At 39.8% G+C, this 14,533-nt stretch overlaps 1 protein-coding gene across 1 annotated transcript in view; it reads left to right on the top strand.

The window, feature by feature from the left end:
• The window catches only part of afg2a (AAA ATPase AFG2A), a 499,869-nt gene that overhangs the window by 395,234 nt on the left and 90,102 nt on the right, over positions 1 to 14,533 (top strand). Inside the window, exon 15 of the mRNA XM_078539862.1 lies at positions 11,520 to 11,684. Within this exon, the coding sequence (XP_078395988.1) occupies positions 11,520 to 11,684 (165 nt within the window). The remainder of the gene's footprint in view (positions 1 to 11,519; positions 11,685 to 14,533) is intronic.

Below are 14,533 nucleotides of genomic sequence, written 5' to 3'. Positions count from 1 at the left end.
CTAAACGAAGATTTTTAGTTAAATAAAATTCCTCAGGAGAATCAGAATCATCCCCTGTGCCACTATCTCCTCTTTCTTCCTTTCTTCTAAGGTTTTCTCTAGCCAAGCCTTGTAATCTGATCTCTTTCTCTCTTTGAAACTCAAGCTCAAGTTTTCATATTTCCATTTCTTTTTCCTTTTCCAATGCAAGCTTTTTCGTTTCCATTAAGTTTTCTTTCTCCTTTCCCTCCAATTCAAGTTTTTTCATTTGCAGTTGTATCTTAGCTAACTCTAGCTGTGATACATTAATGTCAGGGGTCCCCCTCTTAAATTTAAACGCTGGGTAATTACTTTAATCACATCATTCTTATGAAATCCTACTTTAATTTCTACAATCAATTTATCTGCTAACTCTCTCAGTATAGCCTTAGTCAAAGATTTCAAATAATCCACTGTTACCTCTTCTGCTCCCAGAGAAGTCTTAGCAACAGTCAAAGTAATTTTTTAAATTCCAACCCATATTACTTCACAGCAAGTCCTGTTCTTATATACAGTAACTCCACACCCTCGTTTCTTTAAGGATTCATAGATCACACTTAAATTCAATGTTTTTTTAAAATCCCGGACAAGCCCCCACTTTGTTATGATCCCAGCTGATGTTTTTACTGGACAAGTCAGATCCCAGGATGGAACCTGGCTTGATAGTTCATAATTTTTTTAAACTCTGGAGGGTACTTACTGAAACAGATTCACAGGAGCGGAGCCTATTGTTAACTTTTTAGCAAAAAAGATAAGACATTTATTAAACAAGAGACATTAACTATATTACACTAGACAACAAAAAGGTTGGAAAGATTTCAACACAGACACCAAGAAAAAATTATTCAAACTCATGCAATCCCTTTTATCTCAGCAATACCCTTACAGACCCAACACTCCAGTGAAGAGACACTACTATTTCCATAAGAAGGCTAGAGCTGGTTCAGTTGCAAAGAGGTTTCTTTTTCCCGTAGACTTCTGAACATTCGCCAGAAGTCCTTCCACTATTGGTATCTCCCTTGATATATCTAGAAAACTCACTCAAAATTCACTATTACTTTAACTTTAGAGCTATACATATGAGTGCCTTAACAGTCTGGCATCATTTCCAGCTAGAGAGAGTCTTAGACTTTTTCTGTCTTCACTCTGTGGTATACACATACCAAATGAAACCAAAATCTGCTTTTCTTGTCTGTCCCTGTATCTCTGTAGGTCTATCTCTGATCCCCTCTTGCTAGGCAACAGCACAGTTTCTTCTTAGTTTTTTTTTGTTTTAACTAACCCCTTGGTAACCCATCTCTTCACTTTAAGAGTCATAAAATCTTATTAAAAATTCATGTGTACAAACAGGGTCGCCAGACATGCCAGCTCCATCTCACAAAAACTCTAAACTGGATCCAAACCCAGGTTTCACCTTTCTCAACACACAAATAAAAAAATTAATCTTAAAACTATATCCTGTTCCTAACACCCACAAATACAAATATAACTTAGAACTGTCACTAGTTCCTAACACATTGGGCAGAATTTTACACTCGGGGTGCGTGTGCACTCGACATGCCCAAGCGTAAAATGACACGCAATGACGTCAGGCGTATGTTCCGACATCATCGCACACTTGCGCGACATTTCGTTTGGCGAGCGCGTGCCGGAGTTGTCTGTGCGCCTGCTGGTAATTGAAAGGCCTATTAAGGCCATCCTTACAGTTGGCCTTTACGTTTTTTAGGAAACCTCATCCACAAGCAGGGATGAGGTTTCTTAAAGCAAATAAACATTACATAAAAAGTTTATTTTTGAATTAAAAACATGTCCCAGCGCATGTGACAGAGTCACATGAGGGGACATGTTTTTTTAAAATTTTTACTGTCTTTATTAATTTTTTTAAAAAGCTCTTCAATCTCCCCGAGGCAGTTCCATGCCTCAGGGAGATTGAAGCACTCTATCACACGTATGCATAAATTGTGCGCCACGCCCGCTCTCCCTCCTCCCCCCGCCCACACAGGTAGCACTGAGCGCTGCCGCTTGTGATCCACGCAGGGTGGGCCTTAATTGGCATGCCTGTGTGAAATCATGGTGTGGAGCTGATCGTGGGCGGCAGTTGGCTTCCCAACCGCTCCCGCTGAGTCCATCCAACAAGGGAAAAATTATGGCCATTATTATGTGAGGAACCTTATGTACATATTAACATTTAGAGACCATAGACCCTTGTGCATTTTCTGATGTGTGAGAAGCTTCAGTTACACATTAAATATGTTCACATCTTTATGAATGTGTGAACAATCCTGACTTCTGTTTCAATCTTTTATTTCCTTCTGTGTTTTTGATACTTTTCTAGTATTCTTTTCACTCTTTTTCTGTTTATATTTTGACATCTGCATGCATTTCAATTGCTTTCTTTTCTTTTAAACCTCTCTTCCCTTGTGTATATAAAGGCTGACCAATATCATCAGCTTGGCTATCAAGGTAGGTGCAGTTAATTGCAGGGCCTTATTTCAAAGCCAAAACTTTGTGTTAGTATACTGTGTAGTAAGTTTTTGTGAGAATTAAGGACATTTTTCAAAAAGTATTTTCAAATCTGATTTTTTTTAAATGAATACACTGATGTTGACTTCACAAACTAGTATTAGTCACAGCTGGCAGATCCAGCCAATCTTTTCCTACAGCTGTTTCAGTTGTGCACCGTTCCTCCCCTCCCCCTCTCCTGCACTACACCAAAATTCAGGTGGAATAAAGTGGTTATAAAAGCGTCCGTCAACACTAGTGTAGCTTGCCAAGCCAAGTATTTGGGTTGGAAGTTATACCTCCCCAACTGCTTCAAAACAGGAAGTAAGTCTGTTAAGTGATGGATAACTCTACTTTGCGTGGAGGAGGAGGAAAAAAAGGGCCTTTGCTTCTGGGCACTGAATGAGTTCTGCAGTTGTTCACATTGTAAAAAAATACAGACTTGCACAGAAGGATGGTAACTCCCCTTCAGGAGCTGGTCTAGGCAGAGCTCATCCTTACTGAAAATATTCCAAACCTGCCGTCCTGACAGAAACAGCCTGCAGATTTCCAGAGACTCCATGTTGATTAAATACCAGATGTGTCTGACTTAAGGCTTTATTCTATAAAATGCTCATTGCTGCTTATCCCCATTCTGGCAGGATAAACTCTCATTGTTGTGGCATATTCCTAATGAGCACTTGATATGTTCATGGCAGTGCAAATTTGTACATGGCCAGACTGAAATGTGCATGACCGTGCAGATGTGTGCATGACCATACTGATGTGTTCACGGCCCCACTGATTTGTATAAATATGGTTTTGAACTGTACATTTAATTCCTTTCATGGCCAGATTCAGGTAGCCAACTGTGACTCATTGAAGCTGGTCCAAAATTCAGATTCTTCAGGCAGAACTAATATAAAAAATGTGTTGAAAAATGTTTTATGCAATATATTAAAAAAAACCTTGACAACCACAACCCCCACCACCCACCCACATTATATAGCTTGTTGCTCCCATTGGCAGTGTTTGTAGAATATTCTCTCTCTTCAGCCATTTATCTTGTTGCGACATTTCAAATACAGCCATGATATTAGATAGAATTTTTGGCATGTCATACTAACCAACACTACATTTAAAATCACATTATTGTCTAATCTTAACTATGTCAGTTCATGTTTGTCAAAGGCGGCAGCCTGAAAAAAAACATTTCAAGAAATTTGGAACAGGCGCTGCTGAGGAACAGAGGATCCTTTTACTCCTATTACAGCAACATGCACTTTTCAAGATCAGATTGAATGCCTGTCTCATTTAATGAATTGAAGTACTTCACGTGATTTATTAAAATTTGCAAACAACCAGGATTTGTATTTAACCCTTCAGTTACTTTGAAGTAGGCAAAATGATTTTCCTGTATCTGCTTACAGACCAATGAAGCCTCATACTGCAGGCTTTTATGGTCTGCACAGCAGTGTAGTGTTGAGATTTTACCACTCATTGGTGTAAAATGGAGGGGAACATTGGAACATTAGACTGGAGTTGTCACAGTGCAAGATTTCCTTTTCTCCTCTGCGAAGCACCATTAGATGTCGTTGTACATTGAAAACACTGTATAAGTGCTAGTTGTTTTTATAAAATATGCAGACCATTATATAACAGGGTGGAACAGAAAGCTGCACAGCAAAAGTCTCAGGAATTGGATATGATTTTTTGTTCTCTGAATCAGTTGTTTTCTTGTCCAAGATTTATGTAATTAGCCTTAATGAAGTGCCAGACATAGCATTATTGTGCTAACCTTGAGGACCTAGCAGTTATCCAAGATTATCTAAATGTGGCCCTGTTTTAAAGCTTAAGAATAAAATATTTTAAAACAATTCTTTCAGCAGTATTAGTCTTCAGCAGTAACACAAATATATTTAATAATAGTCTGCTTGCTACCACTGCTCATCATTGTGGCATTTGTGAAGAATGAAAGTCTTAGATATAGAATGTCACAAGCCATTAATGAAGTGCCACACTTGTCTTGTTCACTCAATTCTGCAATTAAATTGTGCTGATGTACTAATATGTAGATCAGCAAAGAATACAGAGATGCCCAGTGACAAGCAGTCATTTGAAGGCTGCAATCACATGGCTGAATTTATTTTTTCTAGGTGATTCCAGTCAACATTTTTATTTCTATACCAATTACACCGATAGCCATTTACATAGCATTTGTAACATAGACACACAAAAAAATTCCCATTAAACATGAAAATTACCAATAGAGTTGCCGGCTGACTGTTCCTATAGTACCATTTCTTCACTAAAATAAAAACAAAATACTGTGGTTGCTGGAAACCTGAAATAAAAACAGAAAATGCTGGAAAAACCCCAGCAGGTCTGGGCAGCGTCTCTCAAGAGAGAAACAGAACTAAGGTTTTGAGTCATACAGACTCGAAACATTAGCATTTCCCTCTCCACATATGCTGCCAGACCTGCTGAGCTTTTCCAGAATTTTCTATTTTTATTTATATACCATTTCTTCACTTGATCTTTGTTCCATGCATGTTGGCTCATTCTCCTACTCAGACACATATGCTTGATGTTGTCCATCATTGGAACCTTCCTCACATGCGCATCTGCATTGCTTAAGAAGAGACTTATTAAATTTGCTTTTCTTCTCCTGATTTTTCTACCCTTCCACTGAGTTGTTTCTGTTGTGCAGATAACTCTAATTTTTGGCCCCACCATTGTAATTTGTCCCGTTTGTACAAACACAACATTCTGCACATGCAGCATCAGATGTTTGAATTCTTTCAAGAAGGTACACATAATTCCAGTGAGTCTTAAGTACAAAAGGCAAAATGGAAGGAGCAAGATGGAGCTAGAAAAAAGTTGCTGAGGAAATAAAAGGAAATATGTAGAATGAAAGATGAAAGGAAATAAAAAGTAACGAGTGAAATGTACTGCAACAGAAGCCATTGTGCATCATGTGCATATCCACAGAGGCAGAGGCAAACCAAAATTACCAAGAGCCCTTGTGTTAATGTTAAATTGAATGGTTAAAGAGAAGCATTTTGTTCAAAAACAGCTTTATTTTGGTACTGTTTATGCTAGAGCCTTTTGCTATTTAGTTATTCTAAACATTTGCAATACAAAACTCTAATATACATCACAATCTAAAGCTGCATTACAATATTTTAAGAAGTTCTCAAGAATTTCTAGAAGTCAAATGACAAATGTCAAACATATTTGCCCCAAAATTACACAGGCTATAATCTCTGCATTTACACTGGGATTGCACCCATTGGTGCCCTCTAACACTGCCCCCACTGGAATATATGGGGCAGAAATTTTCGCTCAGTGGGCGGGTGCACGCCCGACCCGCTCGAGTGTGAAATGACACGGGTTGACATCGGCCGAGTGTGCCGATGTCAACGCGCCGTCACGCGATAGTTCAGTTGGCGGGGATGCGTCGGAGCCGGCAGCACGCCCGCCGACAATTAAAACGCCTGTTAAGACCATTAAGTAATCAATTAAGTTAAATTTTTCGCTGCCCTTCCAACCTAATGGTTGGCTGGCAGACGAAAAAGGCCAAGCGGCCTTTGCATTCTTATGGAAACCTCATCCACGGTCAAAAACAAATAAATTAAAGTTTTAAAATTGAATTAATAACATGTCCCTGCTCATGCGACAGAGTCATATGAGGAGGACATGCTTTATTACATTTTTATTTTCTTTATTTATTATCCTTTCTTAACTGTGTGCCTCAGATGATTATGAAGTGCTCATTTGCGTGCACGTGCAAAGTTCGTGCTTGGCCCACTCACCCTCCTCCCTCTCTCCCCCCCCCCCCCCCCCCCCCCCCACCCCTCCACAAGAGGCAGTGCTTAGCGCTGCCACTTGCGTTTCACGCTGGGCGGGCCTTAATTGGCGGGCCTCAATCGGGGGCGGCAGCCGACTTCCCGATCGCCCCTGCCGAGCCCCCTGCCAAGGGCAAAATTCTGCCCATGGAGTTAGTGGGAGGTACTACAAGCACATCTTAGGTGCTTGCAAGTACGTAGAACTCAAAAATTCTAGTCTGACAGCAGCCGTGGAGAGAGAGACAGCGATAATCTTTTGAGTCTGTGTGACTCTTCTTCAGATCTGAAATGACTCCGGATCTGAAAAAGAGTCATACGGGCTCTGTCTCTCTCTCCACAGATGCTCTCCACAGACCTGCTGAGATTTTACAGCATTTTTTGTTTTCTTTTCAGATTTCCAGCATCCGCAGCATTTTGCCTTTACAAAAATTCTAGTGTCTTTGCCACTGGAAAGATGTTCAGCTTTCCAACTGGTTACATACTTTATGCGAATTTAAAATGATATTTTTTCCTCAGGGGCGTTTGCAGTGGGACCCACTTACTGGAGGCCGGTACGTCTTATCTCACAGGGCATGCCAGCCTTCAGAGCATAGCATAGAAAATAGAGGAACAAAAAAATTATAAATGCAAAGAGTGGCATGAAAAGATACTAACAGGAAGCATAACAGGGAATGATAAAGGATTTTATTAATGCAAAGAAAATAATAATTAAACAGTAGGCTGAATGGAGATGAAAAGAGAAGTTTTCTTATGGAGGATAAAAGCATGCAAAAATACTCACTGAGCAACATGGGGAGGACATTGACTAATGGACAGAAAACAGAATAGAGAATAAGGGATTTTTTTCAAACTGAATGAATATTATATAAACATTGGATTTTCCCTTAGGTGCCATTGTATCAAATTTGAAGATGATACAACAATAGAAGGCATAGGTACCTGTGAAGAATACTTGATGACAAAGTTGCTGATAAGGGGCATGAGCCATTTTGAGGGCCAGACTTAATTTCCTTACCAACAGGCAAACCGTGCGCACTGAAGCAACACTCACTGACAGCTTGCTGTTTGGGCAGGGCAGGAAATCCAGAAGTTCTTACATGGAGCTATTGATAAAGACATTATAACAGGGCACTTAGATAAATTCAAGGTAATCAGGCAGAGTCAACATGGCTTTGTGAAAGGGAAATCATGTTTAACCAATTTATTCGGGTTCTTTGAAGAAGTAACAGGTGCTGTGGATAAAGGGGAACTGATGGATTTACTGTACTTAGATTTTCAGAAGGCATTTGATAAGGTGTCTCATCAAGAGTTATTGAGAAAAATAAAAGCTCATGGTGTAGGGGGTGATATATATGGATAGAAGATTGGCTGGCTAACAGGAAACAGAGAGTAGGCATAAATGGCTCATTTTCTGGATGGCAGGATGTCACAGTGGTGTTTCACAGGGATCAGTGCTGGGGCCTCAACTCTTCACAATTTATACAAATGATTTGGATGAAGGGACCGATGGCATGGTTGCTAAATTTGCTGATGACACCAAGATACGTAGGAAAGTAAGTTCTGAAGAGGACATAAGAAGGCTACAAAAGGATATAGTTAGGTTCAATGAGTGGGCAAAGATCTGGCAAATGGAGTATAATGTAGGAAAATGTGAGGTTGTCCATTTTGGCAGGACGAATAAAAAGAGGCATATTATCTAAACGGTGAAAGATTGCAGAGCTCTGAGATGCAGAGGGATCTGGGTGTCCTAGTGTATGAATCGCAAAAGGTTAGTATGCAGGTGCAGCAAGTAATTAGCAAAGCTAACTGAATCTTATTGTTTATTGCAAGGGGAATTGAATACAAGAGTGGGGAGGTTAGGCTTCAGTTATGCAAGGCATTGCACTGTATTAGTCTCCTTATTTAAGGAAAGATGTAAATGCATTGGAAGCAGTTCAAAGAAGGTTTACTAGATTAATATCTGGAATGGGTGGGTTGCCTTATCAGGAAAGGCAGGACAGGCTAGGCTTGCATCCACGGCAGTTTAAAAGAGCAAGAGGTGACTTGGTTGAAGCATATACGACCCTGAGGGGACTAGACAGGGTGAATGTAGAAAGGATGTTTCCTCTTGTGGAAGAATCTAGAACTTGGCGTCACTGTTTCAAAATAAGGAGTTGCCCATTTAGGACAGAGTTGAGGAAACAATTTTTCTCTCAGAGGGTTGTGAGACTTTGGAATTCTCTCCCTCAAAAGTTTATTGAGGCAGAATCTTGAATATCTTTAAGGCAGAAGTAGATCAATTCTTGATAAGCAAAGGGGGTGAAAGGTTATTGGGGGTAGGCAGGAATGTGGAGTTGAAGTTAAAATCAGATCAGCCGTGATTTTATTGAATGGCAGCACAGGCTCCTGCTCCTAATTCAAATGTTCGTTTGAGATGAACCAAAAAGCAGAAACACACCTTTATCTGAGCAATCAGCAGTAATCCTTTACCGCAGGCCCCTCAACGCCCTGCAGACTCCTCCCAATGGTATCTTAACATTGCATTAGCATCCTGTGTATATCGTAGGACCCCAATTTGATGATTACAAGTAGGTTTTCATCTGAAACAGTGCCACCTATATCAAGGACCCTAAGATAAATTCCTGTTGGAGAATCAGGAGAACAGGAACGGTGTGATAAATTCAACACTGCAATTTTCAGGGTACTGCTGGCCTAAGGCTCTCAAAATCAAGGCTAGGTGGTCTTAATAGATTTGGAAGGCAGATATTGGATAATTTTCAACACAAAGAAATGCAAAAAGACACATCTTGGAAGGAGGAATAAGAGACAAAATGTGCATTGGATGGTAAAACAGGTTGATACATCTGTAAAAAGCTGATTGGAGCCCAGATTTTCTGTATAAGAGTTTGAAACAAAAGCATAGAGGTAATGCTAAAACTACATAAACTGTTGGCTGGGCCAGAGTTTTGAGTGCTCTAAGAAGATGTCAAGGTCATGGGAAAAGAACTGAAGAAAATTCCTAGGATAATACCAGGAAAGTTAAGCTTTTGTTTGAGGAACAAGAGTGACTGATTCTTTTCACTATATTAAGAGGAGTTCGGATGTTAATGTTCAAAATTATGAGACCTTCATGAGTTATGCTGGGAAAAGCTCTTTCCATTGGTTTATGCTTATGTAATTGGGGGTGCATAAATATGAGATTATCAAAATACAAAATAAGAAGTCAGAAGAGACTTTTATAAATACGATTATTAGGGCATGGGCAATGGTGGAAGCAGAATCCATAATCATTTTAGTAAGGAAAGTTGAGAAACATTCAAAACGAAAATACTAATAGGTGTGGGGAAAGGACAGGGAAATGGGATTGAGTGAAGAGAATCAGCACTGGTGTGATGGGCCAAATGATCTTCCATGCTGTAAAATTCTATCTGAATCTTGTCAATGAATGTCAACAATTATCCAAAATACTTAATTTATGTTTGTCAGATCTCGCACACTGTTTTTAGAGCCACAGTTCTTGCTGTGGGCACTTCCTTGGAGCCAATGAAAGAGATTCTTGGATATTAATCTTAGATAATTGTGAAACTGTATAAATAGGTTAGAAAATGCATGGAGAAGACACAACAAGCAATGATAGAATGCCCACTTTATTATTCTCCAATAGAAAGCGTTCCCAATAGTGGAATGAACTGGGTTTTCCCCACTGATAATTTTGTTTGTAAAACAGATGAGGGAACTCATTGTACTAAAATAAAGTTTTCTGTTTATTGAAATGAAGCCTTAATGGACTTGCCTCTGTCAGGCCTATTTTGCCATCAGTTTACATTTTACTGTAACAGAGCTGAAATATTATTGCCTTGTTTTCTCTGCTCTAGATGCCACAACTTCCAATTCTATGACATATTCCATGATTCTATATAAATACAAAAGGATAGAAAATATAACCAGTTTACAGAAAGAAATATTAGTTTTCCTGCTTCAATTCTATTCACTGTCCTTAAGAAACTGAATAAGACAAATTCACAGCAATTCGCAAAGATAGAAAAAGTCAACATTGCAATGTGATGAAACTGTGTTCTAAGTAACAGATCACACTGAACTGTGAGAACAACATTCTTTGTTGACATATTTTGCAGAAACATGAAGGCGCCTTTGGAAGCATGTATTTAAAGCTAAAATTATTAGAGGTGAAGCTGTTAGGCCCCTCAAAGCGAAGGGGAAGCCCTCTGGGTGCATTGTTTGGATTGCAGGTGCAGCCTTTTCTGCAGCTGGCCTCCCCTGTAGGGCATGGAGCCTCTGTCTCTGTTAGCACTTGGGCGTACCAAAGGGCGGCCCCTCCAATTGAGCTGGCAGGCACTTCATGTAGCGGGGGACCATTCCACTGCCGCCAAAACACTGGTACGCTCACAAAATCAGACCTAATTGGGTTCATAATCTGCTAAATTGGCTGCCCACCTTCGTGGTGCGGGCAATCAGCCCAGGTTCCCACCTGTCCATGAAAACTTCCTTGGCAATGGAAGCATTCAGAAGGATTTGACTGTCCTCATACACAACATGTTTACGAAGCCTCCCACCCAACCCACCCGACTCATTGCTCCCTCCCCCTGCCATCTCCCCCTTTACCTATTGTGGACCCAACAAAAAAGTGTTTTCCCATCGACATTATTCGCACTGCGCATGCTTCGTCAGTCTCAGTGTAAAGGAATTAGCTATTTAGGACTGAGATGAGGAAATTGTATTCATTCAGAGGGTTGTAAATCTTGGATTTCTCTATCCCAGAGAGCTGTGGTGCTAGGTCATTGAGTATATTCAAGGCTGAGATAGATATGTTTTTAGACTCTGAGGGAATCAAGGGATGTGGGCATCCTGAGGGGAAGTGGAATTGAAGTCAAAGATCAGTCATGATCTTACTGAATGGTGAAGCAGGCTCGAGAGACCATATGGCCTATTCCTGCTCCTATTTCTTATGTTCTTAATACAAATTGGATGTTTGTTTCAGGCTTCAGAGTTAAAGAGCTGCTCTGTGATTGGCAGTTATGTGTATGATAGCCAGTTACTTTGTAATGAAGTGTCACAATTCAAAGGATATTTAACTGCCTGGTACTGTTTATTAGATTGTGTTAGCAGAAGAGAGTTGTGTGAAGTACTGTGCATGAATGTTAAGAGTATGAAAGGTTTTCTAATTTGTTGCAGGCTTTGATGCGCCCAGGAAGGATTGATCGCATTATATATGTACCACTGCCAGACGCAGCCACTCGGGCAGAGATCTTCAAATTGCAGTTTCGTTGCATGCCAATCAGTGATGACGTCAGTTTGGATTACCTGATAGCCAGGACACATAAGTATTCTGGAGCTGAGGTAAGCACCGCTGCCGGAGAGTGTGGTGGAGGCAGATTCAATCATGGCTTTCAAAGAGAATTGGATTGACGCTTGAAGAGAAAAAATTGCAAGACTACAGTTTGGGGTGGGAGGGCGGCGGGAGTGGGACCAGCTGATATGCTCTTACTGAGATCTGGCATGGAAATGACAGGCTGAATGGCTTCCTTCTGTGCTTAGTAAAATAAATTTAGACAGTTAAGATCAAATTCCCAGTGAGCATGACTCCACAAACACAGAATTGCTGTCATTTAATTTAATTGGCAGTCATTTGGTAATTTCACTCAGCAAAGTTGTGAAGATGGATAGCATGAGATGGTGACCTGTCACACTGGTGCACCAGATGGTATTATTTTGAAGTTGTCAAGAAGGGTTATTGCTTGGGTAATATGAAAAGACAAGAGCTGTACATTGTGTCTGACCCAGGCTGTAAACTTGGCATTAGTATGCCAATACTGTTACTGGATATATGCCATCTCTTCTCTTACTTAGTCTGTGGATAAGTTAGGACAGAGCCAGTCAACACAATTTTCCACTGTATTCTGATGCTATTTGTACCATTTTCCGAGATAACCCACCAAGCTCAATTGAAATGTATTGTGTGATGGTCACCTGTTTCTTTTTACTTTGAGCCTTGTTGGTTGCTGGATTTTTACAAAAGCGACCTTCAGATCTATTCATCCTTGGAACTGTAAGCAATAACTACTTTCTCCTCGCCGATACACACACAACAGTTAGTCTGAATCTACTTAGACATATAGACACAGTGGGTGTTTGAAACTGTATCCAAAGGAACTGAAAGGAAATGGCAGCTTGACATGTTAGCACATGTGTTCAACAGTCACTTTGTACATCCTTGTCTGGGGCAGTTGTTTAACAAAAACACTGATAAAATTGAACTGAGTTGCAATGAATTTAATCCAGTCTGAATCTATTGCTGCTGCATACAGGGTAATACAATTCTGGAAGATAAGAGTTTTAGGAGTAAAAGGTGACTAAATAGGCATAGTGAGAGTGAGAGAGGATGGCTGGCTTTAAGTTACAGCAGAACAGGCCTGTAATCAGAAAAGTCCACAGGAACGGATATTTCTTGTCACAATTTTAATCACAGCTGTTGAAAGTTATACTGCATGCAGCCAAATTGTTCTGGTCATTTCTTTGCAGTGTTTCAGCTGAGAGCCCACAAAAGTATCTGGGTCATGCTTAAAATAACTCTTTCTGGTGTAAAAATGAAATTCTCAGCAAGTACTTTGCTGTAATGAATTTAAGCCATATTGCACGGGATGGTAAAATGGGAGTCTCGCCATTAAATAAAAATAGATCCTAACTATTACCATCAGCCTGAAACAAAAGCAAAATACTGCAGTTGCTGGAAACCTGAAATAACAGAAGATGCTGGATTCATTTTAGCCAGTCAAGCCACATTTGTGGAGAAAGAAATAGAGGTTAATATTTCAGGTTGATGACCTTTCATTAGAATTCTTGAACATCGTTCCCCTTTCTGTGGTCTATTTGATTTTCTTTTGGTTGTTCTTTGTTCAAACTGAGAATGTTGATTACCTGAATGGAGCAATATGGGTGAAAGGAATTACTGATCTCAACAGCATTATGAATTTCAGTTAACCTGCTCAGAGGTACATGAGACCATTCGCCAGGTTTCTTCAGTGAATGTACCACTGAATGTGTCTGATTGTCTGCTGTCACATGGTTAGGCTCGGTAGCTCATTTAAAGCGACCCACTCTGGTCATCGGTTTAGACCAAGGCATTCCAAAAAATACCAAAGAATATTAAAAGTCAATCATGCTTCTTTCTAATTTTTTTTAAATGGAAAGAAATTGATCCAAGCAAATTGCCCATTGCAATCAAGCATTCAAATATCAATTAGGATGGAAGTCAGGCAGGGTTATTTTCATCAAAAGGTAAGAGAATGGTAAAATATCTTGTCAGGGAAGAAAGATGGCTTCAAGAGATAATTAGATTTATTCCTTAAGAAAGATGAGAACAAGGGAAATAGTGAGAGGAGAAGCTATGTGAGGGTTGATCCCACCTTGTTCAGCCTAACAACCATAAAAAGTTCATTTTTCAGGGATGCTGACAGTGCAAAGAGAATATTTAATAATTTTTAAAATCAAAATACAGAGGTCTGCAACTTCATCTCACAAAAAAAACAAGTGTAACATTGTTCAGGCTTGCTTTACGCTTTGAATAATTTCATTGTAATATTCTGCTATGTTGGTGTTATGGGATGACCCACACTTTGGACATTCCATTACATCAGTAGTTCAGCCCAGAAAGTTTATTCCTTTGATGCTCCATGCTTTTTTTCCTATTCCTTTTTTTCCAAAAAACTTTGTGCCCTGTCATAAATTACATGTATGCTGGTGGACAGGCAAAAAAAATCAAAAATGCATACTCTCACGTTAGAACATCATCCTTCCATTTGAAAATTAGCAATAGAAGCACTGAAGACATGTGAGAAAAAACTTCTGGCAGGAGGAAGAAAATAAGCTATCTGCAAAAAAGATCCTTGCAAGGATCTTTTATGCAGATAGTTTGTTTTCTAGGTGGGAGGAGGAGGAAAATAATGTTCTGGGTGCTTTCTGCTTTAGGGGCTCTGGTGTAGATTTGTACAAAGATATGACTCCTGGGGTCATCTGGGAATTATGGGTTTTTGCCAATCACAGAAGTCAAGGTGATTGACTTAACACCATAGTTGTATGTTTGATGTGCTGCTGATAGTTTACCTTTATCTGTCTTTGGCAGCAGGACAGGCTTTGCTGAAAGTAGCACAGAGTGTTCTTTCTAAGATCAAGACATTGTTTATTTCTTT

The sequence above is a fragment of the Cetorhinus maximus genome, chromosome 1 (assembly GCF_964194155.1).
Source record: "Cetorhinus maximus chromosome 1, sCetMax3.hap1.1, whole genome shotgun sequence".
Lineage (NCBI taxonomy): Eukaryota > Metazoa > Chordata > Chondrichthyes > Lamniformes > Cetorhinidae > Cetorhinus > Cetorhinus maximus.
This window is presented reverse-complemented; position numbering and strand designations above follow the sequence as displayed.